We start from the raw sequence: 21,324 nt of genomic DNA, 5'->3' as shown, positions 1-21,324 counted from the left end.
GACTTCAACAACACCTACATATTCATTAATCTTTCCTCCAGGTGTTCTTGTCTCCCCCACACTACCGAAGGTCGGAGACACGAAAAAGCAGTCACTCTGGCTTGGGATAGTACCCAACACTCATCCAGCCTCACAAACGTGAGTGGCCAGTGTCCATTCAATTTCGCGTCGGTTTTACATTAACTTCATTATACCTACAGCCGTCCGCTTCATTATCTATATCGTTCTGTTTTCATCAGTTGTATCTTTTGATATGTTCCGACTAATAATTGGGAGTCTGTGGTCTTTCCCACAGTGTAATGTCTTTTGGCGGCGGGATATACGCTATTGCAATATACTTGTACATAACACACGATAGACGCGTAGTTTATACGTCAGCCGGTATTCCCACACTCTGCCTGAGCCTTCAAGCACTCTACAGCTGAAACGAGCAGCTTGAGAGACCAAATAAATAAAATATTTTATTATTTTAAATTGAATCTTAAAGAGATAGGATGGGATTGCATGGATCTGATTGATTAGCTCAGGATAGGGACCACTAGAGGGCTCTTGTGGATGCGGTAATGAACCTTCGGATACCTTTTTTTTTATTGCTAGTGGGGTGGGACTAAGTCCCTTGTACTTCGACCATTTCTGGCCTATTGTACCAGCCCTAGATGATAGGTGAGGGTGATTGTGGAGCAATTAGTGGAATGAAGATTGGCAGGGGAACCGAATTACTCGGAGAAAACCTGCCCCCGGGTCACTTTGTTCACCACAAATCCCACTTGAGTAGCCCCCGGGATCGAACCCGGGCCGCCACGGTGGGAAGCCAGCTACTAACCTCTTGAACTATGGCGCGGTCCGGGTACCATAAAATATTGTGAAGTACTTGAGTAGCTCTAGCATTGGCGGCTCCTCAAGAAGGGATAAACTCCATGAGTATGAGTATTATTTCGCTGCGTCTAGATCAGTGGTTCTCAGACTTTGTCAGATCGCGGTCGGTAAATTCTTTTTTCCATAAGTCGAGGGCCCGGCAGTTGAGAAACACTGCTCTAGATAGACACGTGTAAAACTAGCGGGGACGCACGAACTCACTCACACACCTGAACCCCCTATGTCTACAATATCTCGGAGCAAGAAAGAAACTTTTTGCACTGCGTTTTTTATAGGAGTGACTACAGACTCTAGTGAATCTCCATGAAAAATGCGCTCCGTCAGGAACGAAACAACTCCATTTTTCACGCTGGGAGAGCTAATTAAATTGGAACCCGTCCCAAAAGTGTCCCTAAACACCCGTAACTCCTACGTATAGATCGATGGGTTGTACTTCTTTTGGATCCCGACTGCTTCATCATCTCTTTGCAGCATGTACATGCAATTATCAGCGTTAAGACTTGCCCCTCGCTGTGTTTGTCTTCAGAATTACTTATTGGATTTCAATTTAATTTTAATTGTGTCAATCTAAAGAATAAGATTTAAAAGTCTGTGACGATAGCATATTAATAGATTTATTGTGATTCTGGACATTATCCATCGTCCTGTTTTTTTATTTAAAGCATACAACGTTTCGGAGACTGGACTGTGTCTCCGTCCTCAGGGTGGAACTACTTAGTTAAACGCAATCGACAGAGCTAGTCCCTATCTCGGGACATAGATTCCACCTGAGGACGTCCGGAGTTAAAGACTGGCTATATCGATTGGGCCCAACTCAATTGGTTCCACCTGAGGACAGAGGCTGGATCCAGTCTCTGAAACGCTGTGTGTTTTAAATAAAACAAGATGATGGATAGCCCTTTAAAATCCAGTGGTTACTATACATGCCACTTGCTTTAACATACTAAAACTCTGCATTCTGTCCACACAGTGTATATGCGTGTTCCTTATGGTTCTGACATTAAACAGCGATTGTTCCCCTAAGCAGCATTAACCGGCTGGTCTTTGTAGCAGGGGTGCACAAGCTTGGTATATACCTATATCTATTAAGTGGAAGATTTTATTCATTTACTGTTTCAACCTGTATCGATACACTGTACACCCTACTTTGCATACACCATAAAGACGTGAGGGGAGTGCATGTTTATATTCATGTTTTCTTGACCTCTGTACTAGTTGGTGGTGAGTGGTCAGCTTCAAGCCCCAGCCACTTTATCCCCCGGAGAAAGAGCCCTCGGTACCCATTGAATATGAGGGTTGGTGGGCTTCAGAACCAGTCTGGTCGACGTAGAGAAGAGAAAATTCTTGCCTCTGCCGGGACTCGAAAGTCTGACCTCTTGCTCTTCCAGCCTGTAGCCAGTTTCTATTCCGGCTCCTCGAAATATATATATATATAAATTAATATAAGGCCGTTATGTAACAAATGCTACAGATCTCAAGTATAAGTAATTTTCGTGACCCCAATACACCCCTCTACAATATTTCTATGACGAAAGAGGCATTTTACAGTATTTATATTCGTTATTAAACCCTACAGGGAACCTATTTTTTAAATGTCATTTTTTTCTATTCCCCTCCTCACATTTGCATATGTCTTTTTCTGTGAGTCAGTACGCATAGCTCTGCTTCACATGAGCCCCCACACCTTACTGCAACAATGGTCTATGTGTACCGATAGTCTACTACTTCGAAACTCCAAAAAGAATATCCCAAATTTGTTTACTTAAGACAGTATATCAGATCACATGCACTGATATAGTTTATTAGCATAAATATAAATATATCATATTAGATATACAAACATACTACGTTACATAACGTGTATCAGTAATCAGTAAACTGATAGGTTGATGTTCGTGGACTGGTATTCTGTTCTCAGCAGAGATAATGTCGCTTTTCTTCGACATCGCTCCCAGACCGGCTCAGGGGGCCACCTACTTTCCTACTTAATGAATATCTAAGGTACATCTGGGTTAATAAAGCGACTGGAGGGGTGATTTTCACCACTCAACGAGATAAGGGATGAGTTATTTTCACTCCCCCGAAAATTATCAACGCGTGGTTCTTAGGCAAGGCTCGTATATTCAGCTTTGTTATTTATATTTCTATTTACTGATAACGAAGAATTCCTAGGTACGACTTGTAATGTGGTTAAGCCTAAACAAAAGTATACAATACATATATTAAAACTAGGTAATGTTTTCCCTGTGCTTAATTAAATAATCACCACGCCATGAAGGCACATTGGAGAGGGGAGTTATAGCTCCACTATTCTCACCTAGGCATTAGATCTCATTTTAACATGAAGTTAATTACTTTCCCATCTATACCTGGGTGCCCCAAGTAGTTATTTGCCATCAGATTTCGTGACCAATTTTGTAAACATTTCTCATATCTACCCTGTGCCCTACATGCCCCGTTCTTAATTGTTTAAAGACATAATGTTGAACATACGGGTCTTACAAGCCCTACCATTTCCTTGGATATAAAAATGCTGTTAGTTAACTGAGATGTCTGCACCTCTTATCGGGATCGCGTTCAAATGAAAACAGATGGGTAGCTCAGTTGATAGGGTACAATCTGAATGACCGAGGAATCGGAACTCGATTGCAGGCAGAGGCAAGAATTCCTTCTCTTCTACAGAGCGTCTAGATCAGTTTCGTTGGCCACCCAGCCACAGTGAAATGGACACCGGGGGGTCCTTCCCCCGAAATAAAGCAGTTGGAAAATATAAGTGGTCATTCACGTGCCTCTAATGCCTTGTATCAGAATGCATGACGATACACCTACAACCCGTGTACACCATGCTGGAGTGGTACTCAGTTAAGCACAAGGACAACTTTACCTTGAATTGTGATAGAGCAAAATTTTCATACCTGATGACGATTATTGTCGAATTATAGTATGAAAGCTAAACGTGTTCTATTGGAACTGGACAGCTACCCTTAACATTCGCAAGGGAAAACAAATACCGTCTGACCAGCTGAAGTAACGTCTTATAATGGGTGCTCGTATGTATGACGTTTAGGGCTGTGCTGCAAAATACCCTTCTTTTTTAATGTTATTTCACTGTAGGAGCCAGAATAGCGCAGTCGGTATAGCGACTGGCTACGGGCTGGACGACCGAGAAGTCGGAGCACGAATTCCGGTAGGGTCAAGAATTTTCTCTTCTCCATATCGTCCAAACCAGCTCTGGGGTCCACCAAACCTCCTATACAATGGGTACCGGCGGTTCTTTCCCTGAGGTAATGCTGCCGGGGCGTGAAGCTAACCACTCATCTCAAACTAGTGCCACGGTCAAGAAAATGTGGATCTATACATCCACTACCTCATACGCCTTCATGGCGCAGTGCTTAATTAGTTAAACAAAGGAACGACTTTACCTTTTTCGTTATTTCACTGTTGCGCTTAAAACTCTGTTCATGCTCATACCAAGACTATCCGAGTTGAAATGTGTGTCGTTTTACTGAGATGAGTGGAGCCCAGTAAACGGATGGGCAGACAAGGAAGTGGAAAGTGCTCTACAGGAACATGAATGAGATCGACAGACAGAGCCTCGGTTCTTCCAGCCGTCATTACGTTCCATTACACTTCCCGAGGGAATTTACTTCCTTTCTCATGAGCCGCAGAACTTAATTGGAGCAGCAGATGCTCCTCCTTCGTACGCTGAGAAATCTCAATGAGTGAGTGATCCAGTGAGGGTGAATCGCTTGTTAGTGATTGGTTGAAAGTGAGGTGAATCAGTGATTAATCACTAATCGATTGAAACAGTCAATGAATGAGCGATTCAGCTATTCAGTAGGTGAATCAGAATGAATTACTGATTTATAGATTGATTGATTGATTGATTGATTGAGTCATAAATCAATGATTTTCAACCTTACGCTCCGGTCGCCTTCCCCCCCCCTTGGCACTACAGCCCCAGTGGGCCTAGGCCTACCTCCATGAACATCTCTGTTCACTTCGGTTTTTAAAGATCTTAGACATACGGTAGGACTCCTTGGGCGGGTGATCAGCTCGTCGCAAGGCCTCTAACTCTACACAAACACAGAAAAACGCACACAAACATCCATGCCCTGAGTGGGATTCGAACCCACGATCCCCGCTTCCGAGCGAACGAAGACAGTGCACGCCTTAGACCGCTCGGCTACCGTAACCGGCCCGGTCGCCCTTTACCCCTAAGAATATTCCTGGTACTCATTTCTGTTAGAGGCTGAGTTGATCCCCAGGGCCATAGTGCGGCTGGAAGGATTAGATCAGTTGAAAAATCCAATGACCTCATCGGGACTCGAACACGCGACCTTCTGGCTTATACCATAGTGCCTCAACCAACTACGCTACCGCGTGCCCCTTATGTATTATGGCTACAGTTATTGCTTTGTTAGTTTCATTTGTGTCGCTGCTCCAGCTTGTTTTACAATTGGCCTTTGGGCTGCTGAGTAAGCAGTTGCTGTTCCTGATCGTGATATGGCTGTATCCCTGTTGCAGAGTGGCGAAGCTGGCTCTGGCGGAGACTTACGAGAACAGCGGACACTTCGACATCACCTTCATGCTTTTCGTCTGGATCGCTTTCCTGCCGACCTGCACAACCCCCTGCCTCTTTGCGTCTTGGAGAATGAGCCGGTTCGTAACTTTGTATCTTGTCGAAATTAACACTCGTCTGCTGTCTGAAGACGTAACAATTACAATATACAAAATTATAATTTTGCCTGTGGTTCCTTATGGGTGTGAAACTTGATCTCTGACATTAACGGTGCTGAGGAGAATATTTGGACCGAAGAGAGATGAAGTGACGGGAAACTGGAGAAAACTGCACAGTGAGGAGCTTCATAACTTGTACTCTCCTCCAAGTATAATTACAATGATCAAGTCAATGAAGTTGAGAGGAGTAAGGCGTGTGGCACGAATGGGGGAGAAGAGGACAGCATATAGGACATTGGTGGGAAAGCCAGAAGGAAAGAGCAACTAGGGCGACCAAGACGTAAGTGGATGGAAAATATTAAAATGGATCTTAGAGAGATAGGCTGGGATGGTATGGATTGGATTGATCAGGCTCAGAATAGGGACCAGTGGAGGGCTCTTATGAAAAGGGCAATTAATCTTAAGGTTCCATAAGATATTGGGAAGTTCTTGTGCACCTGCACAATTGGCGGCTTCTCAAGAAGGGCCCAGCTCCATGAATGAATGAATAGAATACAACAGTTTTAACTTGCTAGTAAGTCATATGTTATAGCTTAAAATTTCTCTCTTAAATCCGCCAGTAATTTGAATAAAACTTAATATATTTAAGTCTTCAAGTATCAGTATAAGTCAATATCGATCCGAAAGCACCCAGAGCCGTCATACAGTAAAATATGGTCGTGAGTCTCGTGGGACTTGGAACCAACAATCATTATGATGGAGAAGGCCAGCAGCAATTCAACAGTCGGTCAGTCACTTACAATTACAACAGGGTTCATTACTCTATAATAATGCGGCTGTTTATATATTACATTGGATATATATTCCAGTTAGAACAGAAAGAAACCGTTACATTATAAATAGTAAATATGAGTGTACCCTTTTCCAGTCATTCAAAATGAGGACTTGGTTCGTGTATTTCAGTAAACATTACTAACGGGTGATTCTGTGTGTTATAATAATCCAGATTTTACTTTTGCGCACAGAAAACGACAATGTTCTTATAAAGTTATTTCCGATCCTAGTAGCAAAGAATTTCGAAATAAATACTGAAAGATTAAAGAAACATTATTGTGCAAATCAGGTGCAGGAATGAAAGCAATCTGGCATTTGATTAAAATTTAAACAAAAATAATGCCTCTCACTTTCGGCTTTTGTGTTTACGAGTCATGGTGCCGACGTCCTCTGGCTCTGATTCATGAGTTCCAGAGATTGTCTTCTAATATTTGTTTCTCTATATTTAAAATTACGTCCGGTCTAGAAAACCGAGATTAATGGTCGTGGGAATCCGTTGCGCTGATCACGTGACACACTTTATCTGCAATTGTTGGTACTAACTTCGTCGTCAAACGGCGGTCGCTCAGTCGGTATAGTTCGCTTGTGGGCTAAAGGCCACGGAGGATTTAAAAATATGGAATGAAATTTATAGTATTCATTGTTATAAAAGTGAATAAATATCAATTAAGTGGAGCCTACGGAAGAATTAAAAGAGATGTGGAGACTGAAATCCACGCACACCACAACAATAATCGAGCATAGCTCCATCGCATGTTTAATGTGCCGCAGTCTAGGAATTGGTGCTGTCTGTATTGTTGTGGTCAAGCAATTGGTGTTTCTTCTCACTACTGAATTCTGGCTTTGAGTCCTCATGTCACAATATGTTAAGCTTCTGAGACTGGCCGGGTTGGAATAGCTTTAGTGTTCTTGGCTCTTTCTCGGAATATGCTAGGTTCCAATCTCGGCCGAGATATCATCTATTCTCGCCGAGATTTGTCATATTTCTCCTCAGTCCCCCTAGATCAGTGGTTCTCAAACTTTGTGACTCCGCGGCCCGGTAAATTATTTCCTTATAAGACGACGGCCCGGTACCGCACCGCGGTCCGGCGTTTGAGAAACATTGCCCCAGGCAAATTCGAGAATAGAGTCTCTATCAGGCCACGCCGCATCTTCAAGTTATCATGCATTAACCATCCACCTGTTCGACGCTATGGAATCTAGCTACCGGAAGCAACCTTAAATACTAACTTATTTACTTACTCATGGAGCTCAGCCCTTCTGGAGGAGCCCCCAAGTCTGCAGCTACTCAAGAATTTCCCAGCATTTTATGGAACCCAAAGGTTCGTTACCATGTTCACAACAGCCCTCCACTGATCCCTATCCTGATGCAGATCAATCCAATCCATACCATCCCATTCTATTTCTCTGAGATTCATTTTAATATTGTCCACCCACTTACGCTTTGGTCTTCCCAGTGGTCTCTTTCCTTCTGGCTTTCCCACCAATTACCTATATGCATTCCTCGTCTCTCCCATTCGTGCTACATGCCCTGCCGACCACATCCTCCTTGACTTGATCATTCTAATTATACTTGGATAAGAGTACAAGTTAGGATGTTCCTCATTAAACCTTAAATAACCCACAAGTAAATATTTAACTTAATTTTAAATTAGATTGGAGACTGAAGGGTAATAGATTTTGAACTGAATAGTGGCAAACATTCCTGAAACGTAATCTGCCTACGCTTTCTTCGTGAACATATTTTTTTTTTATGTTAAAATATTTCCACTATTCTTATATACGGAACTGAAGTCTGATTCAATGGTCTCACATTTATGTACCGAAGTAATTCAGCCCTGTGAGCCAGAAATAATTATAATCGGATTGTTTACGCTCTGATGAAGGTAGCCGCTGAAATGACTAAATAACTGCTACGTTGTGCATAACTTGGCACAAGACTACCATGTAGTAATCAGTACATTCCTGCAACTAACAAGTTCATCAGCGCTGATGCTAGACGTCATATAATACGGGAGTAGTGACGTTAACCAGTTCTCTGGAAGCAGAACCGAATTTAATGGCCGCTAACACCAAGGCACTCCATTGGTCACTATCCTGAGAACGCTACACCCAACAAACATAGACACTAAGATCAATCTTACACTGGTGGCCTCCCGTCTCTCCCTCTTCAGAATTCAGAATAAGTTTCTTATCTCTCCGTCTGAGCTAAACGTCCAGCCCATCATAGCCTCCCAGTTCTTACGATCCTAATTATGTTATGTAATTTGTGTCAATGGTAAATTTCCTGCAGAGATACTGGGTTTTCGGACTTTGCCCATCGTCCGGATTCTAAATAACTAAGAAAAAACACAACGTTTCGGAAATTGGATCTGTTTCCGTCCTCAGGTGAGGGAAGACACCTACTCTGTTGGGTCCCTTAGAAAGAGCTAGCCTCAATCACTGGTCCAGTGTCTCTGTGTGTTATACACCATCGTCAGAACAACCCTATAGCATCTACTTGTAAATTTCCTGCTTTTACGTATAATATTGTCATTATTTAGGGGTATGTTGCGTGGCTTAGAATACGTGTTCTGAATTTGATTTATTCACACCTTACACAGCCACACAGTGCGAGACTACAGGCAATACAGCGCTATCGCTCTTCTACAGGCTTTATAGTTCACCATTACACACTTATTAGGGTTCTCAGTCTTCACTAGTCGTATCCTGGCAACGGATTCATAACAGTCTCACTGTCACTTCAAGTCATACATGAAGTTTCCTTTTCACAGCTTAATCTTTTTCTTGCTATTATTCTGCAAATGCTAATTCCGAAGACTCAATTCAATTCCAAGCTCATATCCCGGCAGGCTGGCGTCTCGAAACTAGACTTTTCTCTTCTCGACTACCCACTCTGTTCTGACGAACACTTCTACATAACAACTTGTCACGGACCACACGGAAAACAGCCTCTCTATTATTGAGGGATTTTGCTTGCTTGAGAATATGTTTATCGAGTCGTTGCCTAACAATGGGTATGTACGTCACAATATCCTAAATTGCACAATTACTTCTTCCTCTTTATGCCCAATTACTTCGCTGCACAATGTGGCTTAAAACACTTCTTTCTAAAGAAGAGATCATTTTTTCGTGTCCATAAAAATAAACTGGTACAATTTTTGTTCTAAATATATTAATAATTGGCGCTTTAAAGATTAAGATAAAAGGATAACAGGTGTTTTACTTTTATTACTTATAATATATTACAGACAACTTTTGAGGCACTGTTTGTTTAGAGAACCTGCAACATTTCATTATGGACCGTATATTCCCCTTACCTCTGTACCGACTGAGTAGCCAACACAAAGTTTTTCAATGGATTTAAATTCCTCTGATTTATCCTAAACAGTTTCGTTAGAGAAGAGTATTCTTAAAGGTGACTGAAGCCCTTCTTCTGTGTTGTTAGCAGAGAAAGTTAAGTCAGTAAAGGACACTTTCCAGGCTAAGAAAACAAACTTTAGACCTTATGTACCAACGTATGAAACCCATTATTTCATTACGTCTCTTAAGGGAAAGTGTTTTAGTGACAGTTTGGTTTCCTCCAGATGTTTTTAACGAGGAAAGTTTCATGATGGTTGTATCTCACTTTATCACTTTTGTATTTAACTCTATTTTCTGTAAAACCACAAATATATGGCTCAATTTGTTTAACTCGGAACTAGACTAATATATTTGTCACCAGGAAGAGGCGGGTCGATAATTTCTTGCGCTTTGCTGTGGCTGTCACCTCCAATCGTTACAGAAGATTAATTTCTTCCTGTCGTACTGCTTGTCCTAAACCTACGCAGGCCAGGCAGATATTACTGTGGATAAAATCTAAGTTAAAAAATAATTTTCTTTTGAGTCACCAGTTATGTTTATCTTAATTTACTTGGATGTTATTTGCCATTTCCTTTGCTCCACAAGTGATCGAGAAGATTGCCGGCAGGGGCCAGTAGTAGCAGTTAATCTCCAGAGTCCCACCGTGGCAGCCCGGGTTCGGTAATAGGTCAGGTCATGAGGGACTTGTGGTGGACAAAGTGACACTGGAGAAAGTTTACTCTCAGTATGTCGGTTTCCCCTGCCAGTTCTCATTCCACCAATTTTATCTCTCATCCGGGACTGACGTAATAGGACAATTAGTGGCCGACGTACCAAGTGGGCTCACTCTCACCCCACCCACAGAAACTAAAAGAGAAAAAACCAATTCCTGGAAGCAGAGCAGTAAAGTTGTCACCAACCACAATTTTTCGGTAGTAGTATATTTGGACACATTTTGATATATTTTGCATTCAACACGTTCTTTGTTTGAGTTTCTGCTTAATTAAACTTAGACTGAATTAGAATAAAGACGTTTGTGAATCTGTTTGAAGGACAAAACATGTTTACATGCATAAAGAGCCTCGTTTGTGAAGCTGGCTGGGTGTGGTCACTTCGAGTGACGTAATCTCTGCCGATATTCAGGAAGTACGTACGTTTGATCGATGAGAGAGGTGCAAGTGCAGACAAGCATCACTCCAATTAGTTTCAGAAATGTTGCAGTGTAGGAGCCTCTGTAGGACAAAACAAAATTCTCGCGCTCTGTTTGCACGGGACAGGGGTCCGGTAATGTGCTGACGTGGATATGTACCGCTGGTGCGATCCGATCTGTTCCACTTGATAGTACTGAACATCTGCCTTTCTTAAAAACTTCCGTCATCGCTACGCTTGGAAATCTGTGTTAAATATCCGATACCGTACATATAGTGGGAATTGTTACTATCTATCTATCTGTCTGTCTGTATGGCTGTCTGTCTATCTATCTATCTGTCTGTCTATCTATCTACCTATCTGTCTGTCTGTATGGCTGTCTGTCTATCTATCTGCCTGTCTATCTATCTACCTATCTGTCTGTCTATCTATCTATCTATGTATCTATCTGTCTGTATGGCTGTCTGTCTATCTGCCTATCTATCTGTCTGTATGGCTGTCTGTGTGTCTATCTATCTATCTATCTATCTATCTGTCTGTATGGCTGTCTGTCTATCTGTATTGCTGTCTATCTATCTATCTATCTGTCTGTCTATCTATATATCTACTTATCTATATTTTTATCTGTCTATCTATATACTCATCAATCTAGCTCTCTGTCTGTCTCTCTGTCTATCTATACTATATGTCTATCTATCTATCCATCCATCCACCCATCCATCCAACTATCTATCTATCTGTCTATCTCCTTGGACAAGGGATCAGCCCGTCGCAAGGCCGCTACCTATACACAGAACAACACAAACAGAGAATAAACGCAAACAGACATCCATACATTGAGTGGGATTCGAATCCACGATCCAAGTGTCCGAGCGGGCGAAGACGACTCATGCCTTAGACCGTGGGCTCACTTTGATCGCCCCGGAATTATTACTACAGCACTGAAAATGATATATGGAAAACAGACGTTCCAGAGCAGAACTAGGTAGCGCCCGGGAGCAGGAAAGAAGCCTAGAGGAATGAGCAACGCATGTTGAATGGAAATTAGTAAGATGTAGGGTCGCGACTTCACATTCCTACATGTATCGTTAAGAATGAGACTTGTGACATCTCAAAGTACTGCAAATTGCTTCCTCAAAACGAAGCGCCCTGCAACGAAAATAGACGGAAACACACGCTTCCATAATACACATAATTTGTATAATTATTGAAATGTCCTTGTCGGAAAAAAGAGACTGTATGTTTGTTCAAGTTAATTCTGAGAAATAACTAGTAAGTTGTCTAGTTGTTAATACACGTACTTCCTTTCGTAAATATAATTAAGTGTGTAAGCAAGTCTGTTGAAGTTATTTCCGAGAATAAGTCATTTTCGTAATTATTAATATTTCCTTTGTGGGTAAGAGTCTGTACTTTTGTATAAGTTACTTCTGAGTACTTTGCCTGCTGCTTGTGGTAGTCAGAGAGGAATTAGACCTGTTTCATTACTTCGAAGTTTATGTTTCAAATTCGCAGTTGCATCTTGAACTTAAAAGCTAGGTTCGCTATTTTGTATTTCAAAGTCTAAATATCTCTGTTCCACAAATATTCAGTAAATTATATAAGTAATTTCTCCATCGGCTGCGCCATAGCTCAAGCAGTTAGTCTCTGGCTTCCCACCACGGCTGTCCGTGCTCGATTTCGAGTCTGGTTAAGTGGGATTTTTGGTGGACAAAGTGGCGCTGGGGCAGGTTTTCTCCGGGTACTTCGGTTTCCACTGCCAATCTTCATTCCACCAATTGCTCCACAATCGCCCTCACCTATCATCTGGGGCTGGTACAATAGGCCAGAAGTGGCCGCAGTACAAGGGACTTAGTCCCACCCCACTAGCAATAAAAAAATTTATCCATCTCCATTCTTATTTGAATATAGAAGAAACCCCTCCTTTGTCAAGTGTATTTGTAGGTGGAAATAGCTTCTTTAATATCATTCCTGATTTATACAATTTTTTTCCGTCGAAAAATAATGACTCAACCAAGTAATGTGTGCGCATTAAATACAATTAATAAGGGAGAAAGAAGTTCTGTTTCGTTTCTTGTACATTCCTGTCACTCGAAAAAAGCCTGAGGAAACACATGATAAATTTCGATGGAGATGGCTGGTGTTCCGGCCGAAGCTCCAAACGAATGCGCAAAAAAAAAATTAAAAATGTCACTGCTAACTATCTAAGCTAACTAACTAAGCTAACTCCACGGACCTGAGTTCTTCTTAAGAAGCTGCCAGTCGCTTAAACACACAAGAATTTCCCAACATTTTATGCAACTCGAAGGTTCAACACCGTGTTGACAAGAGCCCGCCACTGGTCTCTATCCTGAGCCTGAACAGCCCAGTCAACACCACTCCATCCTATCACTCTAAGATCCATTTTAATATTGTCCATACACCTACGTCTAGGCCTTTGTACCGGTCTCTTTCCTTCTGGTTTTTCCACTAATATCCTACAGGCATTCCTCTTATTCCCATTCGTGCTACATGCCCTGCCCATCTCATCCTCTTTGACTTGATCGTTCTAATTATACTTGGAGAAGAGTACAATTTATGAAGCTCCTCATTATGCCGTTTTCTCCTACCTCCTATTTTTTCATCCCTCTTCGGTCCAAATATTCTCTCCACCACCCTGTTCTCAAACACCCTCAGTCTTGGTTTCTCCATTAATGTAAGAGACTAAGTTTCACATTAGTACAGAACCATAGGCAAAATTATAATTTTACTTATTCTAATGTTTATGTTTCAGGCAACAGACGAGAAGACAGAAGTTTCTAGATTGAGTGGTAGCAAGCATTACCTGAATTGAGTCCCTTCTTACTTTCCTCCTGAATAAAAATCTGATTTAGTACTCTCCTTCCAAAACATTGAGACTGTGCCAACTTTTCAAAGGATGTGTCAGCTGTCTTTATGTCATGATTTTGCCCTGCATTCTGGTGACGAAACAGCAACATACACTTAGATTCCTCTGGGTTTACTTCTAGACCAGTTCCCTTACTAGCTTCAGTTAAGAGTTTGTCATCGTTAACCTTATGTACAGAATTATATTCCGCCAAGTTGAAGTTGACAGGAAAGTCGGAATGGTCAGTAGGGAAGAAGACCGAACTGATTAAAAACATGAAAATGCTCAGGACACAGCCGTACGCATGATATTTGAGAGAACCACAAGCAGCAGTAGCCACTACACGGTAACTTAACTGTAAAACTGAATGTTCTCTATAGATAATATCTAGCATCATGGTGCAGACATATTTGAGAAGATGATAATCGCTTAACTGGCCAAGAAATTCCCCACCTTTCATGGAGCTCGCAGGGTCCTGACCATGTTCTCAAGAGTCACCACTGACCCCTGGCCTGGGACAGATGAGTGAACTCCACATACTTGCACGCTGTTCCTTTCAAACACAAATTTCATCTGAAAAATATTGAAATATTCAGTTTAAATCTCGCAGAAAACCTACTCTGTTTTCTGGGGTTTAGCTCTGTGGAGCCCGGTGAAAGTCAACAGACAATTCGAAAAAACATAACTCCATCATTTTTATGATCGAAGAGTAAGCTAAGCAAGAAATCTGATTCATGCTACCATCTTGTTTGGCTTACTCTTCGATCCTGAAAATGGAGGTGATATGCTCCTCCGAAACGTAGCTTGACTTTCACCGGACTACATAGTGTTAAATCCTAGAAGATATAACCTTTCATAAGCATCGCTTTGGGAACAGCATATACCACGTGTAATCAACCGGTCAGTGCTGCTCAGAGAAATAATCGCTGATTATTTTGAGAAACATATGAAACACAGAAGTAAAATTAATATAAAATGTAAAACATATGATATTCGAACATGGGGGAAATCTTAATTCCTCGACATATCCTCCGCCAACATTGATACACTTGTCCCATCGCTTTACAAGTGCGTCGAAACCCGCAGCATAGAAGTCTTTTGACTGTTGCCTTAGCCATTTCCGCACTTGGTCTGGCATCATACGCGACTTTTGAACGTCTTTGAGAGAAATTTCTCGACTAAGTTTTGGGCCGCTTTACGCAGCAAACACTTCTCGGCCTAAAGAGAAAACATTTCTTTATGAATATCCTTTATACTGAGTCCTTTTCTCACAAAAATCTCACAACAGAATACTGGTCTTCGGTAGTATACTCCTCAAGCACGGTTGCCATTTTGACTACTGAAACCAGTTTTTGAATATGCGCATGCGCATCTGCTACCTAGACTGTCATGAAGCTGGACTGTGCTGCTGCTTAGTGATACAGAGAAGATCGGTGTTTTTCTTCCATTTGTGACCTATTTACTGAGTCTCCCTAGGAGTAAACCCTATCCTTTAAAGAAATAATATTATCTTCATACCTATTTCTATGTCTTCCAGCATGTCTCCACCTCCACTTTTATCACTGAAATATTTTATGCCCTTTCAATCTATCTTATTAATGCTACATGTTCAACCCATCGAATCCTCTTGTCCATTAATTTGTATGAACGGACGGACAAACAAGTACGTTTAGGTTCCTAAGAAGACATGAAAAAAATTCTTGTGTTTTACCTAATATTAATAACTTTTATTGTTACAGAATTGCTAAGGAGCGTCTCCGGGGTTACTTCCGGTTTAGTAACCGGAAAATACGTCGTGGTTGTGACACTGCTGTTCAGGGCCCACAGCAACGCTCTGTCCACGTGCACAACATGGCGTACAATGAGCGCGGCGTAGGTGAGAACGGCATTTGCATTGCTGATGTGAGTCTCGAAGCAAAGCACCACTACCAACATGACCTCACCTCTTCCTGATGCCACATCAATGACATGATACATTAACACTCGAGCTGCCGTAGCGTGAGGCTTGAGGCACTGATCTGAGGTTGCAGATAGATAAATGCGCGGCAATTCTCTCTTCCTGTTTCACGCGTAATAATGTTCTTCGAAGTTACGAACAAACTTCTGTATAGCATAGGTGCTGGGAAATGGCTTAACGTGTTGTACGAATAACAACTCCAGCCGTTTAAAAATAACAGTCTCATCTTTAAGAGAAGAACAGGAAATTAATCTTTATAATAACAGTTTCCCCACATATTTATTTTTTAGTACTATACCAAATTTCAAGATGCAGTAGTCTCAGGAATGTACAACAATTTCCAAAATACAGAACTACGTTACACCTAATCATTTATCCAGTTGCATCTTACTGCAGTTGAGCTTCTACCGACTTGCTCTATAAAGAAGAGTCCTACTTCAGAAGCTGATAGTTATTCAGCTGCTCAAGAAATTACCGCATCGACATAACCAAGATTCTCATTTCTCTGTTGACATGAGCTTGCCACTAGACTCTGTCCTCAGCCAGGAGAACGTAGTCCGTATCCTCAAGCCATATTTCACTACAATTATTTTAATATTATCCCCACATCTGCTCCTGTATCTCCAAAATACAATATTGGACAGGTAATGGTGCAGTAGAATTCAAACATTCCTTAAAATATAAAAATTGTGGTCAATTTTGATGGAATAATTATTACATGACATCTATGCAATAAGCATTACAGATATGCTAGAATTTAAAAATACAAACTTCAAGTTATTAGGCTCTGCAGTAAATAGAATGTTGAACTGATATTTGTCTATATTCAGAAGTCGCCACTGCGTTTTTGTTGTAAATTCCAAACCTTTAAATATTATCCTTATTATTAAAACACCGTTCAATATTGAAAAAATATTTTTTAAAATATAAAATATATCTAGAATATGTTTCTCACTAAAAGTGTAACTTTAAAACATTATGATGTGTTAAAATCGCAAAATATCATTAAGACGCTAAAAGTATAACTTATACACTAAAAGTGATTATCAGATTACTAAAATGTCTTTCGTTTTTCACATGTTTCTTCTCTTTACATCAGGTTTCGGCCGCACATGGGCCATCATCAGGCAATTTTTCTTTTGTTCTCGTAGAGACCACTGCACTGCTTACTTGTCCAACGTGCTCCCATACACGTCGTTGTTTAATTTTTATTTCATGACTATAATGTTGTCATTGGTTTCTAAATTTTTTGCTTTAAACTCCAGTCAGAGACTTAGAAAAATTCCAGAAATCTTAAGAAAGAAAGTTATTAGTTATGTAATGCGAGTCATATGATAGATTTAAAGATATGGTAATATCTCCAATGTATCATCGCAATATTAGTTGACGATATTCTGACAGATACTAACGTTTCATGACTTCGTACACTTTTTTTTATTGCTAGTGGGGTGGGACTAAGTCCCTTGTACTGCGGCCACTTCTGGCCTATTGTACCAGCCCCAGATGATAGGTGAGGGTGATTGTGGAGCAATTGGTGGAATGAAGATTGGCAGGGGAAACAGAAGTACTCGGAGAAAACCTGCCACAGCGCCCTTTTGTCCACCACAAATCCCACTTGACCAGACCCGGGATCCAACCCGGGCCGCCGTGGTGGGAAGCCAGCGACTAACCGCTTGAGCTATGGAGCGGCCACTTCGTACACATAGTATAGAGATTAATTTCTTTTGTCACGCAGGGACGTTACTTTGAAGAAATCGGCACTGGGAAAAGTAATGAGCAGTTTATGTTAAATATGAAAGGAACCGACAGAAAATTTGTCAGCTCAAAAAGAGCGACATATCAGCCAATAATACAGCTTTTGTCATTTGATATCTCTAATTACCCTGAGAATGAATTAATGTTCTTTTCAAATTTGCAAATTTTAATAAACGCATACAACATTTTAGTCGGGGAACCTAAAGGAAAGTGGCTACTTCCGAGACCTTGACCTACATAAGGGATAATATTAAAAGTGGTTCTTAAGAATGGGGTGTGAGTTTATGGACTGGATTCATCTAACACCGGATGGGGTTAATTGGCATTCTGAGTGATTAACTCGGTAATGATGGATAATATCTTGACAGACTAAGTGATCATCAGCTTCTCAAGAGGGCTCTACTGCATGGAGTCGGTTACTGCAGTTCTGAATATAGACTAACGACGATATTTTCCTAAGCAGTAATTCCCAAGATGAGAACATTATGAATGCAATGAATGTAAACTTATCTGTCTATTTGAGCAGCACTGCATTGAGGCAAAGTAAGGTGAGGTTAAACTAAATAACATTAATTTGCGCATATTTGTAGGCTACCAATGATAAACATAAATGTCTCTTGTTTTATGTTTATTAAATGCTGAGTGATAACATTAATAATACAGTTATGTTAATGTCACGTTACTCATATACCATTGGCTCCTGTTGTATCTGTAGCTAAATGTAAGAATTTAGGATAGGTTCATGGCTTTGTATTATGTTCACTTCTGAAATGCAAAATGTGTAGATTAATTTGAAACAATTTTGGGTATATATATATTAAGTAACTACTGTTGACTCTTAGAATCACAAAATAATATATTTTTAGAGACTGTATTCTGAAATACAAGGCCAACGACCTTTTATATCAATATAAGTGTTTCAGACTAAAGTTTGGTTAGATACAAGGCTGACGATCTTTCTCTGTAAAAAGAGAATTGTGAAATCCAAAAAAGTGAAAACCGGATGTAATATGGCAGAAATTTTAAGGGAGGCTATGGGTCAAAAATGGCTGTTTTGTCAGTGATGATGATGATGATGATGATGATGACGATAACAGTCAATCTGGTCCGTATTCCCAAATAACTCTGTGGTTAATTGTGTTTTTCTGTAAACATTTCTATCAGTGGCCAGTGAATAGCCAGACGAGATGTTAAGGCCAGTACAAAACTGTAGCATCATCACAGTTTTGTAATGGAAGACGTGGAGTATTGGTGCAGTTAATATCTGTAATGCAGAACAGAATCAGCTTTCAGCAGGATGAGAAATATATGTGACAAAACTGTCAACATTCTTCATATTGGTGCATAAACACACCACATTATTAAATTACGAAGACGTAAGTTTCAGACGTTAACGGTTAACAGACATGAACACAGCTACAGTGGGCATGATATTCAGCCATTGTTTAATAGTGGCATCATGGCGGACATGAGAAATTTGCGTCTGACGTTCAGTTTGAAAGCATTAATTAATTGGCTAAAATTATGAATTATTATACTAAGATAAATTACAATGTAATCATTCTTAAATACTGTATTTCTATGATTCAGCAGTTAGGAACATGGCGATAGTGCGAAAATGTATACGACAAATTTAACATAGAATGTATACGTCTAACAGTAAGTACATCGCAAGAAGAAAATACCACTAATAACAACAGATTGTAACATACTTACAGGTCCATGTGATAAAACAATTCGGAATCTAACAGCATTCAACGAGCTACTTGGAAGAAGTTGTAATGCTTATTTGTATTCGGAAGTTTCCCGGTTAGAATTTCAGCCTGATATCAGCTAACCTAACTGGCGTTTTCCATGGATTTCCTCAATCCTTCCAAAGAAATGTTGGGATAGTACGTGAAACTAAGCGAGTCGCTTTACTCCCTTATCCTTCCAAATTCATTATAAGCTGTCAACCTACAATTTGACTTTCTATGATCTGTGACACTCATAGCGTTATTAAATCAACTAGAAATAGGTAAATAAATAACCTACCACATAAGATCCGTAAGACTGAAAGTCTGTGCAACAACAAAGTAGATGAGTTACGTCAGGACTCGCTTGTAATACATCTGGTATAGAAATTGACGCTGTAATTGTTCATTTATAGTAGACGTCCTCTTAATTGTGAGACCTACAAATTGGTAGTGACGTTATTCGATTTTGACACGGACTGTCCTGAATATTATCTGCGTGCACGGAGTTTCTGCTTCATGCTAGGAGCAGTGTCACCGCGTCGTGTACAAAGTGATGAAGAAACTCATCTGGTATATACGGTAACGCTCGGTTTCTGCAACCATTCAGACTGAAACAGGAATCTGTAGGTCATAGAAACTCGACAGGCATATCCGGATAAGGGTTGACTAATGAATGCATGTGGGTCATGCTACATATGTAGTCATTAATTACTTATTGTTCTGTTGCTAATGTTGCATGGCAAGTCACGCTGATTCTATCCACAGACAGACAGGCACAACCCCATCCGTTATGTGTTCATATCACGCACTTTGTTTAATCACCTCCATCACCACAAGCCTCGGGGCTCTGGCGTCTCGCACCGACAGCGTCGGTAAGTAAAGGCCTTTTATCTAAAAACAATCTTATACTTTTCCTCCTTTCCAGGGTAGACTACAAGCCTATTGCGGCTTCATCGAACGTAATGAATCATACAAATTCCATGTTCTTCGTGAAGGGAAATTTAAAATGGATATTGGTAAGATTTCTTCTGATGTCCTTACCGTATTGTTTTTTTTTAAGTGCTTTGTCTCTTAAGAAAAATTATGTATATTTTATTTAATATATTCTTCTGCCAGCACAGTCAAGTAGGGTACGTTCTTTGATGCTTTTTACGAATTTCACTTCGGTAGATCGTATCTTGCTTTGAGCTCCTTTTGTTCAAACCAAAGTTTCACTTCTACGAAGAAGTTANAAGGAGCAGAGAAAGAATTGAAATATTCTACAGGAATATGGAGTGAAGGAGAAAAGGAAAAACAGGAAACTGCTCCTTGTCCCAGACGATTTGGATCTTTCAATAATTTTTTATCTTGATTCGTCTTTTTATCTCCCATTGATAACTTCCCACTATGAATTGATCACCCTTGATTTCGTCCCCTGCCAGTTTGTCCAGTGATTGAGATTAGCTTGATCTAAGGGACCCAACTGTATAGGATACATCAGAACCCTCCTTACCTTTTAATTTTTTTTCCATTTTTCCCCCTTTTTTACCTCCATTTTACTTACCTGAGGACGGTAGCAGAAACAGCTTCCGAAACGTCGTGATTCAACTGACTGGGACGATGGATACAGTCCAGAATTTTAGTTTTAATGTGTTTCTTTTCTTTACTTTCTCTTTACAAATCTTTTTATCGGATCAATATTCGTAATTTAGAAGTTATAAACATTAAACTTTTTATTCTCGCTCTCTCCAAATGTCATGTAATAACATAATACATGAAATGAGAGTTTTCAAACAACAATATTCATACATACTTCCCACTCGCATTGCTGTGTTTTGCATTGAACATACACTGGGGAAATCACTCGGTGTTATGCCTGCACTTGGTACGCATATGCGTTTTGATGAGTTGTTCAGACCGCGTCCACTAATCCGAGCAAGTGCTGTTGAGGCAGCTTTGGGTGATGAGCAAGATTCATACTTTCCAATTTAGTCCACGAGTATAACCACAGTGAATCATGACATTATGGATTCATGTAGTTGTTATTAAAAACAAAACACGCACAAGCTGCAAACGCACACGATTTTCAAATCGTGATAACATTAATATGCATATTCCAGCGAGTAATGAAACTCCAACCAGCATGTGTTGAC

The 21,324-nt window shown here is 40.4% G+C and overlaps 1 protein-coding gene across 2 annotated transcripts in view; it reads left to right on the top strand.

The window, feature by feature from the left end:
• Positions 1-20,417, top strand: part of LOC111875749 (prolactin-releasing peptide receptor) — a 188,727-nt gene extending 168,310 nt beyond the window's left edge. Inside the window, exons 6-8 of one of the 2 annotated variants that reach the window (XM_023872249.2) lie at positions 5,404-5,538; positions 15,484-15,620; positions 20,118-20,417. In XM_023872249.2, the coding sequence (XP_023728017.1) occupies positions 5,404-5,538; positions 15,484-15,620; positions 20,118-20,122 (277 nt within the window). In that variant the 3' untranslated portion in view covers positions 20,123-20,417. Of the gene's footprint in view, positions 1-5,403; positions 5,539-15,483; positions 16,630-20,117 lie in introns of those variants that run through there. The other variant, XM_033750233.1, reaches the window with a different exon arrangement.
• Positions 20,418-21,324: the final 907 nt, after the last annotated feature.

This window comes from Cryptotermes secundus, unplaced genomic scaffold (genome assembly GCF_002891405.2).
Source record: "Cryptotermes secundus unplaced genomic scaffold, Csec_1.0 scaffold1283, whole genome shotgun sequence".
In the NCBI taxonomy this organism is placed as follows: domain Eukaryota; kingdom Metazoa; phylum Arthropoda; class Insecta; order Blattodea; family Kalotermitidae; genus Cryptotermes; species Cryptotermes secundus.
Note: the sequence above shows the minus strand (reverse complement) of the source record. Positions and strands in the feature narration are given on the sequence as shown.